This window comes from Opisthorchis viverrini (assembly GCF_000715545.1).
Source record: "Opisthorchis viverrini unplaced genomic scaffold opera_v5_86, whole genome shotgun sequence".
Taxonomy (NCBI): Eukaryota; Metazoa; Platyhelminthes; class Trematoda; order Opisthorchiida; family Opisthorchiidae; genus Opisthorchis; species Opisthorchis viverrini.
In genome coordinates this window covers 1,530,881-1,549,588 of record NW_008751742.1, presented here as the reverse complement: position 1 = coordinate 1,549,588, position 18,708 = coordinate 1,530,881, and the positions used below count along the sequence as shown (strand labels likewise).

General features: G+C 41.2%; 1 protein-coding gene across 1 annotated transcript in view; it reads right to left on the bottom strand.

Moving 5' to 3' along the window:
- Window positions 1-9,006, bottom strand: part of T265_04918 (hypothetical protein) — a gene marked incomplete at both ends in the record, with an annotated part of 47,556 nt that extends 38,550 nt beyond the window's left edge. Inside the window, one exon of the mRNA XM_009169778.1 lies at window positions 8,808-9,006. Coding sequence (XP_009168042.1) covers window positions 8,808-8,887 — 80 coding nt within the window. The remainder of the gene's footprint in view (window positions 1-8,807) is intronic.
- Between the last annotated feature and the right edge of the window lie 9,702 nt (window positions 9,007-18,708).

Here is an 18,708-nt window from a genome sequence, read left to right as displayed (position 1 = left end):
CGTTTAAGGTGCACAAAAGCCTGGACTTCATGAACTAGCATCATTATTGACAGTCTTCTCCCGGCGAACAGTTTGATATTTGAATCCATCAGCTTGATGATTCAAAACATAGACAACACATTGGCTAATGGTTGTTTTTTTTTTGGTGGCAAGCATAAATCAGCCGTTTTCCGCCAACAACACACCTATTGACCAGTTCCTGTGATACGGACAGTACTACAAATGTTCTCGATAACACCCATTTCGCCAGCAGGCATGCTGAGCGCGAACACATCGACCAGATACAGGCAGAGAAGACATAGATGAACAGGGGTATTGTGGCGAAAAATAATCATCCGAACGGGTCAGTTATCATGCGGGATAACAACTGTGAGAAAAAAAACATTTTACCCGTAAGTTCCATATACTCGACATTTCAGTTTGTCGAAAGAAATATTCTGGATATCAAGTTTAGTTAAAGAATACGCCGTGTGTCTTATTGCAGCTGGGTGGGAAGAACCCCTAACATGCGAGGGAATAAGCATCTGAAATTCTCGGTGTCAATCATGAGAATGATCCTTGCTGGTGGAGAGTAGATCTTTCCTATCGTGGGTAAATGGCTTGTGGGAAATGAACGGATAGTAAGAAAATAGTGCACCAGTAAAGAGTGCTGATCAACGCTTCCGATTGGAAACTCTATGGCCGTCTATGTTCTGATATGTAGCTACAGTCAGATAATACAGCTAACAGTGCAATTTCATGTATGGCTTACTTTTATTGAAGACTGCTGGTCAAGAAACCATATACATGTACATCACGTAGGGTCAGTCCTCAGCATTGTACGTGACCAAAATCTGAGATTCATGTTAACAGCAGTGCTTGCATCTCTTCACGGCTTAGAAATTCTTGAGAACTCTATGCGTGACAGGATACAGAATAACATTCACTGTTTGACGAAACACAAGACATAATTAACTAGAGTAAAGCAAAGCTAACCCCACTTCGAAAACTTTCAGGAAGCATGTTCACTTCTTGGTCATTTGGAGAATAACTGGCATCGGATAGATGAGTTGAGCTATGCGAAACGTAAAAATGAGTCAGTGAGTAAAGATAGTAAAATTAGTACCTATTTAAATAATTAATCGCAGCAAGGACCTTTCTTGTCCCCACAGTGAACTACAGAACCGGCTAATGGGTATCAATGAGGCAAATCATTCTCCGATCCTCTCTCAAAAATCTGCGCACGCAATGATGTAAAATAATGTACGGAAATATGTCGCCAGAGAACACATGCCAGGCCTCGTATTCCTTCTTATTAAGGAGTGCGGATGATGATTTTCCACATTCCAAATAACGTTAAGTGTAAAATCTGCAACTCTGAAATACGACACCTTAGCGGACGTTGCGTCTGGAAAGATTTTCAGAATCCAAAGATATATCCCACTTCACTAAACTGAGAGAACGTTTTGAGTGCTAATTATTCGGCCACGCAAGTCGAGTTTTAGGTTAATCTTCTCACAGCAACAACGATTTGCAAGCAAGTTAGAAAACACCGACATTTATCAAAACGCAATCTGTCTCAGTGTAACAGCTGGAAAAGATATAAATATTCCTCATCAAAAAATATATATGAACGGCAGTTTAGTGTAAACTAGATAACACAAAATCAACAATGTCCCTTGGCCTTCAGTGTCCGATATCATTGTCTCTAATTTCTACGACAGACCTTGACAACTCTATCTGCTTTAATTCTCTTTTAGTGCACCGCGAACTCAACTGGGACGCAAAGTTTCCCTATTAGACTAGTTCCTCCCATTACAATGAAGAACATTCCGGTAAAAAGACTGCTTTATAAAGCCACACACATGTTGGAGAGGGGGCAACGGATGATGAGACCACGGATCTCCAGCAAACCGGCACCTGCCTGAAATTCAGTCAGCTGACACTGACCGAAATAGAAACAGGCCTAGCGGACAAATAAAACAGTGAACTGAAATCCACTCATATCTTTGACCATGACGAGGAAAAACCGGCCATAAAGACTGGAAGCCAGTTTTGTTCTCACTTTCACGTCTGTGCCAAGATTTCAGAAATATCGTATGTATACACTAAAATAATCCTGGATTTACAGCTGCTGAACAATGCGTCCAGTCCCATAACATGTCTTGTTCTAGTATGTTTCGCTTACCTTACGGTGGATGGATTTAGGAGAGGAATTTATCCCAAAACATAGCTGATGCTACTGGACAGTTATTTGTTCCATCGGATTAAATTTGAAATCTTTGTGTAACTTTGTGTGAATGTTGCCCGAGATTCGATCTTTATGCACAAGCGTGATTCATCATGTCCTTAGAAAACGAATTACCCGAGATTAATGATGTCGGAAACGTCTCGGTAACTGATTGCGTCTCTAATTAACAGATCCTCTTTCACAAATATTAAAGATTTGCAACCATTTCTGCAACGAAAGAAAAATGGCACTAGTAACTGAGTAATCATTTGTGAACAGTGATTGTTGGAAATAGTATGTAGTATATAAGTGTCAGCGAAATACGCTCGTTTGCATGTCAGTTTGGTTCTGAGGGGAGACTCACCTGAAACCCAGCTGAATCTCTTGTTTTTATGATGTTTTTGAGTGTCCATCTAGATGACACCATCTTGAGCTGTTATTCTGTCTTTATTTATCACTGTATTCTGACTGGTCCGCATGTCTGATGAACGCCTATCAGCCTAGATTCTTTCCTAACATTTGAAAGATTTTCTACAGTGATTCTATCTTTGACTCTTTATGTAAACTTTGACTAACGTAACTGATAAGTTACGGTCCGGAATTTTTCCAACAAACTTCTATACGCTGTTCCCAGCGAAGTTCTGTTTTATTATATCAAACGACTTTACGTTCTACTCGTTTTTTTCTTCTTTCGAATGTTTATGGAAAAAAGAAAATTGAGAATACTGTTGGTCAGTTTCTATTGGTCAACAAATTTGTTTCGGATGAAAAACGTACAGTTATGTTCACTATTATATTTTGCCGCTTATGTTTTGAGATAAAAACTACTGATGACTTCCAATAGCGCAGAAACAGATATACAGTGCCTCTCGGTTTTTTCCCCTTAGAGTGACTTTATTTCTGGAACGAAATCTTCAATAAAATTCCCAAATCGTTTCATACTAATATTAACCCCCTGTCATCTCAGACCATTGGTGTCTTTCTTCGAACTATGCGATTCCCTGTAACAAATGGTTCTTGAAATATACTAGAATTATTTTACGTTATTGCCGGGTGTAGCGATTGCACGTACTGACGCCGTCATTACTGGATCCCATAAGTTCATTTTTCTACCTAGTTCCTACTGTTCTGGTTTCGTCTCTGATTTACTTAATCATATTTCCGATGGCCTGTTTGGTCGAGAACATACAAACATGCATCAGGTACAGAAGAAGCACACCTGCAGATGTGGGTCGCAAAATGTACTCGACGAATCTAATGCACAAATACTAGGAGAGGTAGTAAAATTACGGTTTATCGATGCTTTTGAATTAGTGAGATAAGTGTTTATGAAAGACCGTATAACAAGAGTAACGAAACATATCCTGCCAATTAGGTTTCTTGGTTTTACAACATGCTGGGTTACAATGTACTCGGTTTCCATAATTGATCATTAAATAGTCTTCTTTTCTATATCTCCAGATTACGTATTGTAATATCCGTTTTCGGATAAAGTGTAATATATTGTCCCACAGTAATTCCAGAATTTGGACAAGAAACCAGCTCAACCTTCCTGCTTAATTTCGATTCGTCAGGTATTTGCGACGATAGGGTGGGTAGTACTTGGTTAACACAATGCCACAAAGCCGTGGGAGCAATAAATACTCGGCCACCAAGTATAAATCAAAATGATATCGTGGTCTGTCCCGTAGGGGACCCAGAAAGCCTTTATTTGAGGGTGACAATTACAAATGTAGGGTTTACTCCCTTCTAAGAGGCAATGCGCTTAGAATTTCCAGATGCTTTTTACTTAACGGCTAAAAAGTTCACTTTCTCTTGAATGACACGCAGAAGTTAGTTATGTGCGATATCTCACTCTAATTAGCGTTCCCTCAAATCTTCCCCTAGAAGAGGAATTGCAGTCTTCACATGTCGAAGCCTTTCTTGTTCATTTTATTACTAAGACTGGGGGAGGCGTATTCTTCTGCTAACCGTGATTCTGCTTAGGGTTTTCAAGTAATTCGGACCCTTGCTATCTATACTCACTGGTAATCATACTGGTACCATATACCTTCCATCAGATAGCTTAACGCTTACTTTATTTTTCCTTTCGGTAAACGAAGGTCAAACGACAGCTTTTCCGCTTCTACGTAACACAGATATTTATGGAGTGGGGCATTGTCGCTATTTCCTCACATGCACTACATTGAAAGTCAAATTGGATTTCTTTCATTTTACACATGTGCAGACCTTCACGTTACACAAGAATAAGGAACTGGAAATTAGTCTCAGTAAGCGTCATCATGATACAAAGTAACAATCTTGACAACACAAACTGCTGTATAATTTGAAGCGTTTCAGAACAACCAACTATTGCATTTTTTGTTCATGCTCAAGAATGTCTTCAAATATCTTTTGTGTGCTTGTGAGTTTAGTGGATAAAAGAATCCCCAAGTCACGCAATGAGTCTACTGGACAAAGTTCGTAACATCCAATAACCGGAACGTTGAACAAAAGACGTCTTTTCAACTTTTTTTCTGCTATGACCACCCTCTTGATACAGCGTCCAAGGTTACCTCAAGAGCACCTGATACATTGTACCACGTCGACTGTCAAGCAGTCTCACTGCGTAAACCATTTTGACTCTAGCAGTTGTGACATCAACGTAAATAAGTTAGGGTTCTTTATAACTTCGGTCATATAAATCCTTGAAAGTTATACTATCATCTGGGGGCTACAAACCTTTTACCTCATATTTAGAGTCGTAATACACATATCACCGGAGGCATGTATACTGTCTACGATATCAGTATCTCTCCAAAGGGATAAATGAGTTTTGCATAGAATTTAAAGGGTATTCGGAAGCAATTTAATCTGTGAAAGTCATCATAAATACCTCAGAAAACATCAAAGATGGTTAGCACACAGTATTGCTTACACTCTGTAAATTCTAACTCTACTGAAGCACCAAAATGGATTTAAAACTGAACATCAACATTTTATCTTATTCAAAATCTTATTAAAAAATCTGCTGATATCCTCAAGGGCTAAAATATTTTACTTCTAAATGGATGAAGATCGGTGGGACGGTGTGAGTGAAATGCCTAAAAAAATGAACAGTGACACCAGTGACCACCTTTTAATCGAGAGTGGTCCTATTATCACTTCGCACACATAAAGTACACCATATATTGTACTTCATTTTCAGCGTTTTAAATTATTTTGAATCAAACTAATGAGAGTTGAAAAGAGTAGGTTTGATGCGTTTTCAAAATTCGATTACTGAGGGCCGAAGAGTGGATGAGAAACTCTTGATATTCCTCCTAGTATGCATCCTTAATAGGGCAATGAATGAGTTTTAGGGGACCGAGTGACCTGGATTGTTCTTTTACAACACGTGTATAGTTAACGCATAGGCATTTGATAAATGACACTTACATGTCAAGTAAAAGCAAAATAGAGTGGGGTAAGTTTTAAATTTTTCACTGCAATCAACTTCGTGGTTAATGGAACATTAGCTTCACAGGGGATCATGAACTGCAAACTAGAGCAGGTCGACCGCGCCTGACATAACTACCCGCATATCATTATTAATTAGCAAGTAGTTTGTTAACCACACGCGAATAATCTATCACGTGTGCTACTTTATAGATTACCGCTGTATGATATTGCATGATTGATCAGGTGGGTTGTGAAAACTGGTAAGTCACTTTGAAGTTGGCTCCGCAGAGATATGAAGGATGCCAATGAGTTGATAGCGCAACAGAAGCGCTACTCAATATCACCAATATTGCCAAGTCCATTCATTATAGTCTAATTCCAACTGTAACCAACTATAGCAGCCCAAAAGGAAGATGTAAAGTGGGTGTCACAATCTGTGTGGGTAGGTTTCTTTAGGAGGGGTTTGCTTTGAAGTTATAGTATTCATGGTGTTTAGTCATACAAAAAATAATTACTAAAGCCACTCTTTATGGAACAATGAGGGTTTGATTATTACATTTGGTGAAGTGACCTTGAAACAGCTCTTGTTGGCATGGTCCTCGCACTGTCCCGACACAAGTATTCTGATTAATCCAACTTGAAATACCATGGTTCGAATCGATTTGTGAGGTACACACTGACGTTGACTCCCAACAATGGTAAAGCAGATGTAGGAAGCTCCTTAGCTTCTCAGAATAGATGGCTTTCACTGGTGGGATGAATGATACAGAATTCATAAGATCACAGTGAGAAGAATTTAGTTTGTGATTTCTTGCAAGAATATTTTGAGTGCCTTGTTGTTTGTTTACCGATCTTGACAAACCTCTTAACAAAGAATCATCAGCGCAGTATTGTCTCTCCGTCCAGAACATCCTAGCTTAGTGATGAACCTGTGCAGGTAGGACAAGGTCTCAATTGTAGCGAAGAATTAGGAGCTGTTTAAGTAAGTCCATAAGTATGCAGCTTAAGAGGCTTTCGGTGTTTTGCTTAAATCAAATACAGTTCACTCCACCTAAGAGAGACAATATCGTGTTTTGCTAATGGGACCAGTTCTTTTCGATCACGAGGCGTGAAGTTTTTGATGTCATAAATGGATGACGAGTTTGATCTGTACTTAAGAACCTCTTGGAATTCGACGTAGTAGTACGTAAAAGTCAGAAACAAGGTAGTGGTGCGTATAAAATACAAATCACGCGCAATGTTACAAACTGATCTGTGTCTAACAACTTCGCGTTAACCCAAGTCAATTAGGCCATTCTTTTCTTCCGACAGCGGATCACACCTAGAACCGTCAAAATCCTTCTTGATGTGTTTGTGGCCCTTGTGTGATAAACCTTCCTTCTTGTTGCACTGCCTGGTATAAATGCTTTGAGGTAACAAGGGACTGTGTGAAATTTTTTCTAGAAACAAGGAATAAAGATAAAGTTATCGGGAGGATTATGTTGCACACTACATTTGCCCCCCCCAATAAACCCTGCATCCCAGAAAAACAGGCGCTTTGCCTTGAAGAAGCATTGAACGATCGTCTCATCATCATCGTCATCGACAGCATAACGTCAGTGTTCAACACCAATGCTTCGCTGCCGATCGTTTACTGTGTGGTCAAAACATTTCGTCTTTCCGTTTACTAGTACCGGCTTCCGGATACATATTCTAGTGTTTGCTCTAATTCTCTTGACAGATCGATTCCTCTGAGTCACGTAGCATGCGTTACGCAGACAGATTCACCGCAACGCACGCGGGCTCACAAGCGGTTAGCGCTCTGCCGTATGTAGATCCACCTTAACACCACTATTTGGTGTAAACCCCGGGGAATCAGAGAGTAAAGTGAACAGGACGGGTGAAGTTCTAAAGACGGCAGCATACCCAACCGTTGGCCAACGATTGTCGATTTCAGTGACATTTGGGATTACCTTGTTTAGTTAACCAGCACAATGTTCGCAATGGATTGTCTGATTACCCGTGGCACTCGTAGGGCGCACCTTAGACACAACCACATGAATATCTACTGATAGACATTATCCAGTTTGGTTCATATAAAAATGTTGGAAGAAATTCAGCTCGAGTACGTTTACCATCTTCGTTCATTAGAATATCCAGACTGTTAAGGGAAATCGGTTGGTTTTCTCATCTCATCGATTGGAGGATTATGTTCGGTGCAATATCTACAGTTTGTAAAGGAACTATGTTTTCTTAACACTGCCAGAATAAATGCAGCCTAATTGGCTCAAATCAATTTTGAAAATCTACAAATTAGCCTGTGTTGAAGAACTTGGTGCCTACTGATGTACCCGCTAAATTTCAGCACCCCGGCCTTCTTCTGCGGGAAAGTGTCGAATAGGGGAACATATATGATAAAGGAACCTTGCGCTCAAGACCACCATACGAAATCGCACTTGGTAAATTTTTAGTTGATTTTAGCTGACAGATGTCACAACCTACCTAAGTTAACTATATAGCCCAACAAAACTCATCGTGGGTTAAATGACTCTACGCGAACTCACATAAAGTAAGATCCAGTGTTCTTTATTGAAAAGTGTATTACGTCTACACATTACCTATTGCCATAGAGTTTTGCTACGTCCAGACCCGTGTACTTCTTGAGAGCCTGCACATATCTATCTGGAGCAAACCTGGTGAATTCTGGTAGTTTTCTTTTCAAATGAAAGTATATTTTCTTCTACACCACCTTCAAAAAGATGTATATTTGCTAATCCTGATCAGTATATTCAATCGCTATCTTTAACCCGTGCGCCTCCACGTAGAACTAAGATGATCTCGCATGAGGACAGCGGAAGAACCAAATTAGTTTGCAGATGAGTGTATATTCGCTAATTTCGTGCAATTTGGTTTCAAGTAGAACATAAGGTTGACGGAAACCCCGGGGACTGCGCCTACCTGATGAGCCCCAAGAAGGGCGAAACCGGTCGTGGGCTGTCGATGGATTTTCAGCAACCTTATGAGTAGTACATTACAAATATAGTGGATATTACTTAGGTACCTCACGTTCTACTTTAGCCTTTCTATTTCCCGATTGGCATTGGAATAGAGGGACGAAATTCAACAAAAAGCAGATCCCTCCAGGTTCCCTGTCTAACTGTGATTTTAGTGGACACTAACGAATATATATGGGGCCTACCTGTCGAATCCAGCTTCTCCTTTGATTTCCAAATTGTCACCGTATTGCAGACTTGATGGAAAACTAAGCCGAAATTTCATGTTCGTTCTATGTCGCAACACCGTTTTTTGCTAACCACATCTTCAGTTCAGTGGATGCAAATGATTTACCGTGCTGGTCAATCATGAGCTCATGAAACGACACGCAAAGCCATGTGTTCCGTTGTGAAGCATCACAGAGTGACTGATGGTTTGTCGCGTTGTGCGTGCAAACGGACTGTTTAGGGTCACGTGAACACCTTAACGGTGGAGAAAAAACGAAGGCGTGAACAGCGCGATTGCGTGTGTCTGTGCCGTCTTAGGTAGGTGAGAGTTCTAAACCAATAAGATTGACCGAAGCGTCAGCATGTCGACGGGACCTTGCTTATCGTTGTCGGTGATGACCAGTTGTATTGCGAAGACATTTTTAAATCCTGTAGGCGCCAGTTATGTTGCCGACCTACTGTCGATTAACTGTCTCAGACAGTGGATGAGTAGAAACACATTAGCGTAATGAAAATGGCATTATCAGAACAATTGCGCTGACTAAAGCTCGTCGAACAATCCCTCAGTCATCACTACCAGTACTTCGGTCTCGCCTCACGACATCTCTGCCAGGATGAAAAAAGAAAATGCGTTGCAGTCAAAATCATATTTGGCTTTTTGTTGACGGGTGTGATGGGTTTCGTACAACGCATTCATTCGCATTGCTTCCCACTGTTCCTTACTTTTTGTGTTACTGAAAAATACGACAAAATAGAATGTAACCTTTCGCTTCAGAAGGGCTTGGCAAAAAGTCGATAGTTTTTTTGCTGGGCAGCTTTTCGCTTTCGACACAAGTGAGCAGGTTATCAAGTTGGATAGGCTTTAAGGCAGACGGGGAACAATCAGATTAGCACACTAGATCAGTGCTTAATTAAATGGTCTTGTTGGTTAGCGTAGTTTCCTAAGTCTTACAGTTGATGAGTTAAAGGAATCCCAAATTATTCTTGATCGGGTTTGGTTCCTTATTCTTCCGGTTTAATTCACTTCAATTTACGATTCACCTTGAGTGCCATTGATGGATTTCGTTGGTCTGTGGGGCCTTAAATGTGCTGCGACAATCTAGTTGGGTGAGGAGTGAGACTAAGTGCACTTCGGATCTAACTTATTTCTGTTGGTGACTGCTATTTCTGATAACCGCACACCACCACCTGTCATCTCGACTGATCTGAAACCGTTCTCCACACGCTTGCCAGTTCTACGCCTTCTATTCTATAAACACTGTCTCGGCCATCTGCCTCTGTGGAGTGGACAATAGTCCCCACCGAAAAAACCTCAACATTTGTTAAATCTATTTTGTGCCTCATGTTCAGTACATGTTCTGCCATTGCTTCTTTCAGTAACACTCGATATCCATATGTTTTTTCGGCGGCCTATTTATTTTTCTCCTGTGCTCTCCGATTCTGGTTTGAAGTTCCCTTGTCGTCTGTCCTTTATAGATCTTAGCGCAGTATTTACACTCAAATTTGTAGGCACAGTTCCTGGTTCTCTTAACTTACCTTCTCACACTTCCGGAATTACTTGTAAATAAGGACCAACTTATGTACGCTAAATATGGAGCAGCTTTTTTTGAGCACTTGTGGCTAAATGCAATGACTGATTGACAGAATCAAACGTACCAATATTGTACGCAGTCTCTCAAGATGGTGTTTCTCCAATATCTGATGCAGTGTAAATACGCAGCGATGAATGTCCTGCTTGTTTTTCCCGAATCAAGTTCTCTGGTGCCGTCATAAGACGATGAAGAATCAGTGACCACGAGAGTCAACAAGACAAAGAGAGTCAAAACTGACGATAGTGCGGTTACTACGTTCACCGTGAGTATCCAGTTTGAAAATAGGCACCAGTATCGAATCATCCCAATTATGTACAACAGTTTCTTCCCCAGGTAGACGCAAATATGTAAGACAGGCACTGAGTGAAGGATTCACCGCCATCCTTGAACAGAGTTGGTAGGATGTCGTCATGACCAACAGCGCGAGTACGCTTGTGTAAAGGTATGCACTCGTAAACTTTTGAGGCCGACAAGGGCTCCATTTTCATCGTCCATATTTCTGTTAGAAGACGATAATTCAGACTGTCGGTGGCAGGTGGCGGACTGAATTGCTTTTCAAATTATTTTGTCCAACGGTCAGAACGTTCTACTTTGCTGGATGTCACAAGGTGCTTCCGAGGACCAGTCGAACGAGTGAAGCTGGACAGCCGGTGGACGATTCCAGCCCTTTTCCCTTCTTCCATTTCTTCGATCTTTTGGATTCACAGGCTTCCTGGCATAGAAGGAAACTCACTTTCACTTGGCTTTTCACCGGTTTTTCCCACTTCGATTTTGTCCCACAAACCGAATTTATCCGGAACAACTTCGAATCACACTTGAACTGTTCAACTTTGTTGCGAATCATCAGTGGCTTACAATTTACCGATGCCAAGGACCACTTGAATAGAAATCTCCCCAGATAAGGATTACAACATTCTGCGTTGGCTACCCGTCGTCGATCAGTGTAATAATTAACTCGTAGCTATTCGGCATATATCGCCATTGGTTCTCCATTCGCCCAGTTCCTGTTGTATACTATCATTTAGGGACACGTGCTCAGATGACCATGAGGGTGACTAGTAGTATGTTTTTTGCCAGGAACTGATGGGATTATTTTGCGTGGGGTTCTCTTGCAGCAGGCTAGAAATTCAGTAGACTCCTCAGAAGTTCGAAGTTTTAGTCACCAGCATCAGTGATGGTGCTTGTCACCCAAGTGAATTGTAGTACATACATCTTATTAGTGAATTCAGCTTGTTTTCAAGATTTACCAAACCTCATTGGTAACTTGGTTTCCATGACAGAACTCGCTAGAAGTGACGTGAAAAGAAGTTTTCAGGACACCCGAACGGTGCACCACTCATTCACCAACTTGTCCTAACGAAAAAATATTCACCCAAAAGCCAAGATACTTACCAATTTTCAGTACGAAAACGATTTTCTCCCTTATTTCTAACGCACTTAGTCAGAAACAACTGATACCCGAGTTCCATTAACGGTAAACGCCTCTGGCAAGGAAACATTATTCATGCTCCATTCAATCTAACAGAGAGTAGAAGTTAATTGTCGTGCATACGAAGAAGATTTACTGTAAAGTGTGTTTTTAGCGTGAAAGTCTATTGCTTAAGCTCGGGCGTGAACTGGCTCTGTACCTGCCTAAATTTTTCCCGGCATAGCTTCAGTAACCTGAGCTCTTACGGAAACTGTCATGTTAAGGGTAGGTTTCGTGTCATTACAGTAGCTGACTTACAAGACGGTCTGATGACTTCTTTCGTGCACGCACACAATAGCTGTAGAGCTCACAATGTTCGCCCGATTGTTAGTGAGGGACCTAGTGCCGCGCACCTATTGTTTTATGCTGGATGCCCTCCAGAGTAATTCTAAATGTGAGATCTAAACGCTAGACCAAGTGACCCTGAAGAAATCGGTGAACTTGTCTTTGTTTAAACATGACAATGCGATATAGCTTGTCAGCAGTTCAATCGCTTAGAGATTATGCGTTTTCGCCACGCCGTCTTCGACAGCTCTCTCAATTGCTGAACCGGGTGGTGCAAGTCCTGTGATCAAGGGACGCTGCACTACTCCAGGAAAGAAACACATGATAAATCACTTCTTCTCGGGCTCGTGATGGTTATTGTTTTTTTCCTTTTCTAATGAAGTTCTTGAAAAGGCTTCATGATCAATGGTTCCTATTTTGAGTTAATTGTGTGAAACACTAGTTCCTAATCTAGATGACGATGGTTGACAGTCACCGCTCGTTACAGTGTATGTTTTAGACAAACTTGCTCCTACCACCAAGAAAGTCACTATATTATTATATTATATATTATTATATAATTATTATATTATATTATTATCATTATATCATATTATTATATATATTACAGTACGATTCTCATCGGTCATCCTCCCTGGAGAACATATCCAGGTCGATGGGAAATTCCGGATTCCCGAAATTACATCCTGAAGGAAGTAACACCTTATATCAAAACACTTCCAACTTATCTGGTCACATGTCATTTTCTGAAACATTTGGATTCGATCCTGATGACACAACTACGTAGCAGTACATGAATTGGCGATGTCACTATGCGGTGGTTGCTACTGCACAGGTAAACATCTCTACTGGGTAGTAATTGCCAGATGCTAAAGTTCTCTATGGGATTACATTATTCTGTGTACATCATCCTCGGAAATCATCTAGAAGTACTCTTCTGATTTCTAAAAATCCTTTTTTAGCTTAGTAAGTAAGTAAGTAGTAAGTAAGTAAGTAAGTAAGTAAGCAACAGTACGTAACATAGGTTCGACTAATTTGTTGCACACCGATGTATCGATTGAATGGTTGTCATGGCTCCCACGAGTTTACCTGTGACAAGCTATCGATTTCACAAATGATGATCCAAAATCGGTTCTTCTGCCTGGGTGAAGATTAGCTAGTGTTTTGAATAAACCACTAGCTAGGATCGTTGTTTTTTTTAATCCGTTGGTGAGGTTGCGTCCTAGAGGTAAACAACTGGCATAGCCTAAGGATGATTTGATGGTCGAAAACAAATCTTTGTTTCATCGGTCTCGTCCATGAAAACAACTATTTAATGTTCCTTTCACAACAAATTAGAAGCAGTGGCTCAGCATCTTTAAGATAAAAGGCGGATCTCTACGGTGATTGCGAGATTTGTACACCAACCGTGGCAAAATGTTTTCTTCAGACAGAAACTTTTAGCCAAGTGACAGATTTTCTCCGAGTGGATGTTATGTGGGGAGCCTGTCAAAACCGGGTCACATGCCACATATCTCCAGCAGTGGAATGCAGTGACCTAAGTCATATTTAATCACCAGCTTTTCATCAGCCGTCAGCCCCGAACTCCATCCATTTTGCAAAACTTCAGGTCCTAGCGGTTTTCAGGATTCACTGCTGATGGTTTTTAGTTAAGAAGGACTAGCTGTACAGTGCAAATCGATTTTCTTTCAAAGTTTCATTTAGATGTAATGAATGAAATCCACAGTTGTAAAGATGACAGAGTATCATGGGTTACCCTTTCAGAGAAGTTGACAATAGCGTTACATGTGGCACAGTGACACAAATGGACCGATTGCCTGGAGCATTTCGAATCAAAATTAACTTGCTTAGGTTTTACAGACAGGGCTAGCCACCTGACTCTAGCTGCAGTAGCCTAGTAGTCAGAACTGAGCGGGTCAGTTGGCGGCCCCAGTTGTGATTGACTACCGATTTTTCGCATTTTTTGCTACAAGGCTGGATGAGAACAAATAACATTTCTTGGGTTTTCTTCCTCACGGTTTGGGGAGGTTTGTGTCTCGTATTTCACACGTGGAAGATCTAGTTCATCCAGTACGGTTAAGAGATTAAACCAGTTCCTGAAGGTTACTACATGTATTTCCGAAGCTAAGGTATTTTTTCCGGCGTGCAAATGAGCGTGTCCAGAACCAGTACCCGTAAATCGAACTCGGTCTGAATTATCCCAGTAACAACGTAGTTGGACGTCACGCTACACTTTTCGATACTGTGCGCTCGAAGATTTTTGAATATCCGCAGAATATCTCGCAGTGTGTTACCTTGTAGAAGACAGCTCGAAGAAGGCACCTCGAAGACAGCGACTATACACTCATTCGCAAACTAATTTGGTTTTTTTCGAGAGACTCGCCTGGAACCCAGATGAATCTCTCGTTTGTTATGTTCTGAGGCAAATGAATGTGCTGCACCAGGCCGTCTCATGTTTCAGTCGCTACGATATTCGAGACATCGCGATACATGTATGTCTTTGTAATGTACTACTCATAAGGTTGCTGACGGATTTTCAGCAACATTATGAGTAGTACAATACAAAGACAAACTAGAAGACAGTTTGTGAAACGATCTCTCGAACTGCGTAAAACATATTTGTGAGCCAACATCTGCAAAGGGACGTCAGCTTTTATCCCCAAATTTTGGTACGTACATGAGGTCACTGATTTTTACTAAGGTAAAACTCAGTAAAACTCTTAGCTACGGGACTGTATGTAAGAACTGGTTCGTGTGCCACGAGAGTGTGCCGAATATCTATATCTTGGAATTCAATTTGTAAACCTGCTGAGACAAGCTCAAAGCTAATGACGGACTAGAAGACCTTGAATTCACAGTGGTTTATTGCTGATTTCAATATCGTCGTCAACGACCCTACGCCATAATCTGACAACCATAGGATGCGTTGACACGTTATGATATTCGGAAAAACAAACACATTTTATCTCGCTGTGATGTGGCTTCCGGTGTTGTAGTCCTGAGGAAGCATGGCTCTATGGAGATTTGTGAGAAATTTATTTGTGGGCCCAAAGAAGGAGGTGAGACAGCAAGCACTTAGCGGCAAATCACTTCCCATTTAAAAGTAATCACTCCTGTAGCCATCAGTGGCTTAAACCTGTACGGGACCATCAAACATGTTGGCTTCACGACATTTGGTCTATGTGGCTTCTCGAAATCTACGAGGACGATGTACCTATCCATCCACTACTGCCGTACTTAGCGACGGCTAAGTGGCTTGCGGGAATATTTTAACCTCTTAGAAAGCGCTCAGCTACACGAGACTTAACAAGCAATTGAAAAGTTGCGGGAGAGGCCAGCAATAAAGGTAAAATAAAGGTAATCTGACCTTTCCTCCGTACCGGAGAGCGTTCAGAAATACGTAGAGAAGCTTACTCATCGTTCGATTATCGTAGGGAGCCTCATAGAGATCACTGAGTGAGCAGGTCGGAATGGATAGTCAAACCGAGAGGTCAAATTTCCTAAGGAACAAAACAGCTACCTCAAATGGATTTATATTGTGTTTTTCTGTCCTTCCAAAACCTCACTGGCCGACATTCTTTTGAAGCAAAATTAAAGCAAAAAGCACTCTATTACCGCTTTTATTAACGCAGACGTTTTGAATGGTTACCCAACACTTTCGTGAAAAACTTCCTTACTAGAAGTGGGCCTCCTACTTACGTCAAATTGTCCAGCGGTGCATCGGGTTTTAGAAACAGGGGATCTTACGAAGATATGTTTTTGTTTCAGTTTGATGACGATACCATAATTGAAGTCTTCTGATTGGTTCTGAACTTTACTGATCTATCTTGCAGATGACTATATTCTGAGTTCAAGAAAATCAGACTTTTATTATTCCCCTTTCTCGTAGTGAATCGTAGGCAAAAATGACTGTGAGTGAATCCGCCTAAGAGCTGAAATAAGTTATTTAGGTACCCTGAACATGTTTACATATCCGCCCTAGTGTCCCAAGTCAATGATGAATGCCTCCAGATTTTCCATATGTCACCATATATCTTAAAGCATCGGACCAAGCGTGGATCCCATTGAATTCCCATAACCCTATCTATTCAGCTGACCAAAAAGCTTTACATCAGTGGCATCTAAGTGAAGTAACTCACGCCGCTAGCTTCGAGTTTGGATTGGTAACGAGCTTGCTGGTAAAAATGGTCGTTTCCCCGGACAAAAATGTGACGGGACTGCAAAATCCCAGCTTACTTATCGATGCTGTTGATAGTATTTACAGATCAAAAGCCTTCTTTAGGTACGTGCAGCTAGGTTTTGCTTAAAATGTCATCGAGTGCTACGGTCAGTTTACCATCTAAAGTAATGGGCGAGTAGATTCTGCGTCTTCGTGTATTCCCCGAAGAACGCACAGATGATGTGTCATGGAACGGTGTTTTGTGATTCTGTAAGGGTTTGAACTGAAATTGCTTAGTTTTGAGGGACAATCGTACTCATGACAAAATACAAGCACCCGGTTCGAAGTTTATGACTGTATCATAAATGTGCGTCTAGGTTGCTGAGATTGGAGTCAAGTACCGCCCCGTCCAAATTTTTTCTCCTCGAATGGGTGCTTCGTCCAATGTGGTACAACAGAGTATATTTTTCTGCAAATTTTGCCATTGTGCTGATGGGAAAAGTATCAAACCCGTCCCTGAATGTAGAATGACCGGAGATTTTTTACAACAGCCTCCTACTCTTTTAAATCAGCAGCCAAATTTCGGCAGGGAAACTGAGTTCCATTTAGCTATGGGTCTGGTCTGGTCCAAGCGGTTTTCTTCACATTTTTTTCTATTGCGAAATCAGCTTGGCAACTGGACTTTCTATAAAAATGAGTGATTCCGTAGCTCGTTTGTAGTACTTTTGAGCCTGAGATGCACCATGAACATGGTCCAGGTTTTCTAGGCTACTCTACCAGCCCTTCAAGGTATTGTGAGCTCAGCCATTCGATGAAACCTCACCTGTGTAGCTGGAATCAGACTGTCTGAGCAATCGCAGCAGAAAGTATAATGTGCGCCTGGAAGCCGGAGAACTTTGACATACGTTTTTTGGTCACGTAGGAGACGGTGCACTATAGAAAACCACTGGTAAACTCAGAAAGGATTACTGTGCTTCTGACGCCCCTTTAGGCCTCACAATGTCATCTACATTTAATCTGTTCCAAATTTAACTGCAAGCAAACCGTGCTTTAGTAGGTTCCAGCTTAAAACAATAAATGAGTTTGCAGATAGGTTATCCAATATATTTGTATAAATACAAAATAATTGTTTCTATTATACAAGCCCGAGAGCATATAAAAACGTCGTTTCTCACAACTTGAAACCTGACTTTACATTCTTTGGGTAAACCTAACCGCAATGTGAAAATCACTTCTCCACTTGTTGGGTTTTGTCCGTATAAATGGGATGTGCTATTTGACCTATTTGCTAAAGTTGGTTTATCAGGGGATTTAAGCTAACTACTTTATCACAGATAACACTCATTAAAAGGTGATCCGATGGGTGATCCGATAACAGCTAGTCAGATGACTCAGTGGCTGGTGGAACAGTGAATGACAGGTAGTAGCGGATTTGTTTTAAGATTATGGAGGAAATCCCAAAATTACTCGCTTCACTCACCTAAATTCTGTGAACAAATAAGACATTAAGTTTCCCGTTAGTTTCCCACAGTTACTGCCAGTTATGAATTAATTACGGCTTAAAAGAGGATGTAATAATGGCCGAAACCTGGGAAATATACATTACTGTAACCGACTTCCTAGAAGTTTGAACATTGGATTAAGAGCCATTCGGTTATCACGTGTATGTAAGGATTTATTCAACTGTACAAGTACACATTTTTCCGGAGGAAAACTTTCCTTTCAGATTTTAAGAGTAAAAGGGCTACTCTGACCGTCAGAATTAAAAGCGTACGTTGGTAAATGTTTCCCGGTGTTTGTCATCGGCTTTAGTTCCAATCGACGTCAATCTGTTGAGATATCACAACTATGTAGTAATGTGGAATTAAATACTGGTAGCTCGGGTGTATTCACTGACAACTGATTGGGAGGCTAACGGGTATTTGGATGTGCTTCAGGCACTTCAATCCGGGAAAGCATCCAGCATCATCGACTGCGATGGCTTGGTCATGTGCTACACATGCCGAAACACCGTCTACCGAGACGAGTGTTGTTCTCCGTGCCTCCTTCAGGACGGCGCAAACCGCGAGGTGGACAGCACATGACTTGGCAGAAAGGAGTGGAAGAGATCACGAAGAGTTTGGGTGTTGTTGGTGTTGTGCGTCTTCCTGGATGGGGTCCCCGTGACCTCGTCTGTGCTTGGCTGGAGAAGTTGCAAGAAATGGTGGCTAATCGATGTCAGTGGCGTTCATGCTGTCAGTCTCTTTCCAGATTGTCTGATTGAGCGGTTGGAGGTGTAGGCACCTCAGTATGCTTGACATAGGCCAGCGCTAGGTCCCCTCCCTCACCCACTCTTTTTCTCTTCTCTTCACTGTAGGGCTTTTAATACAATTATA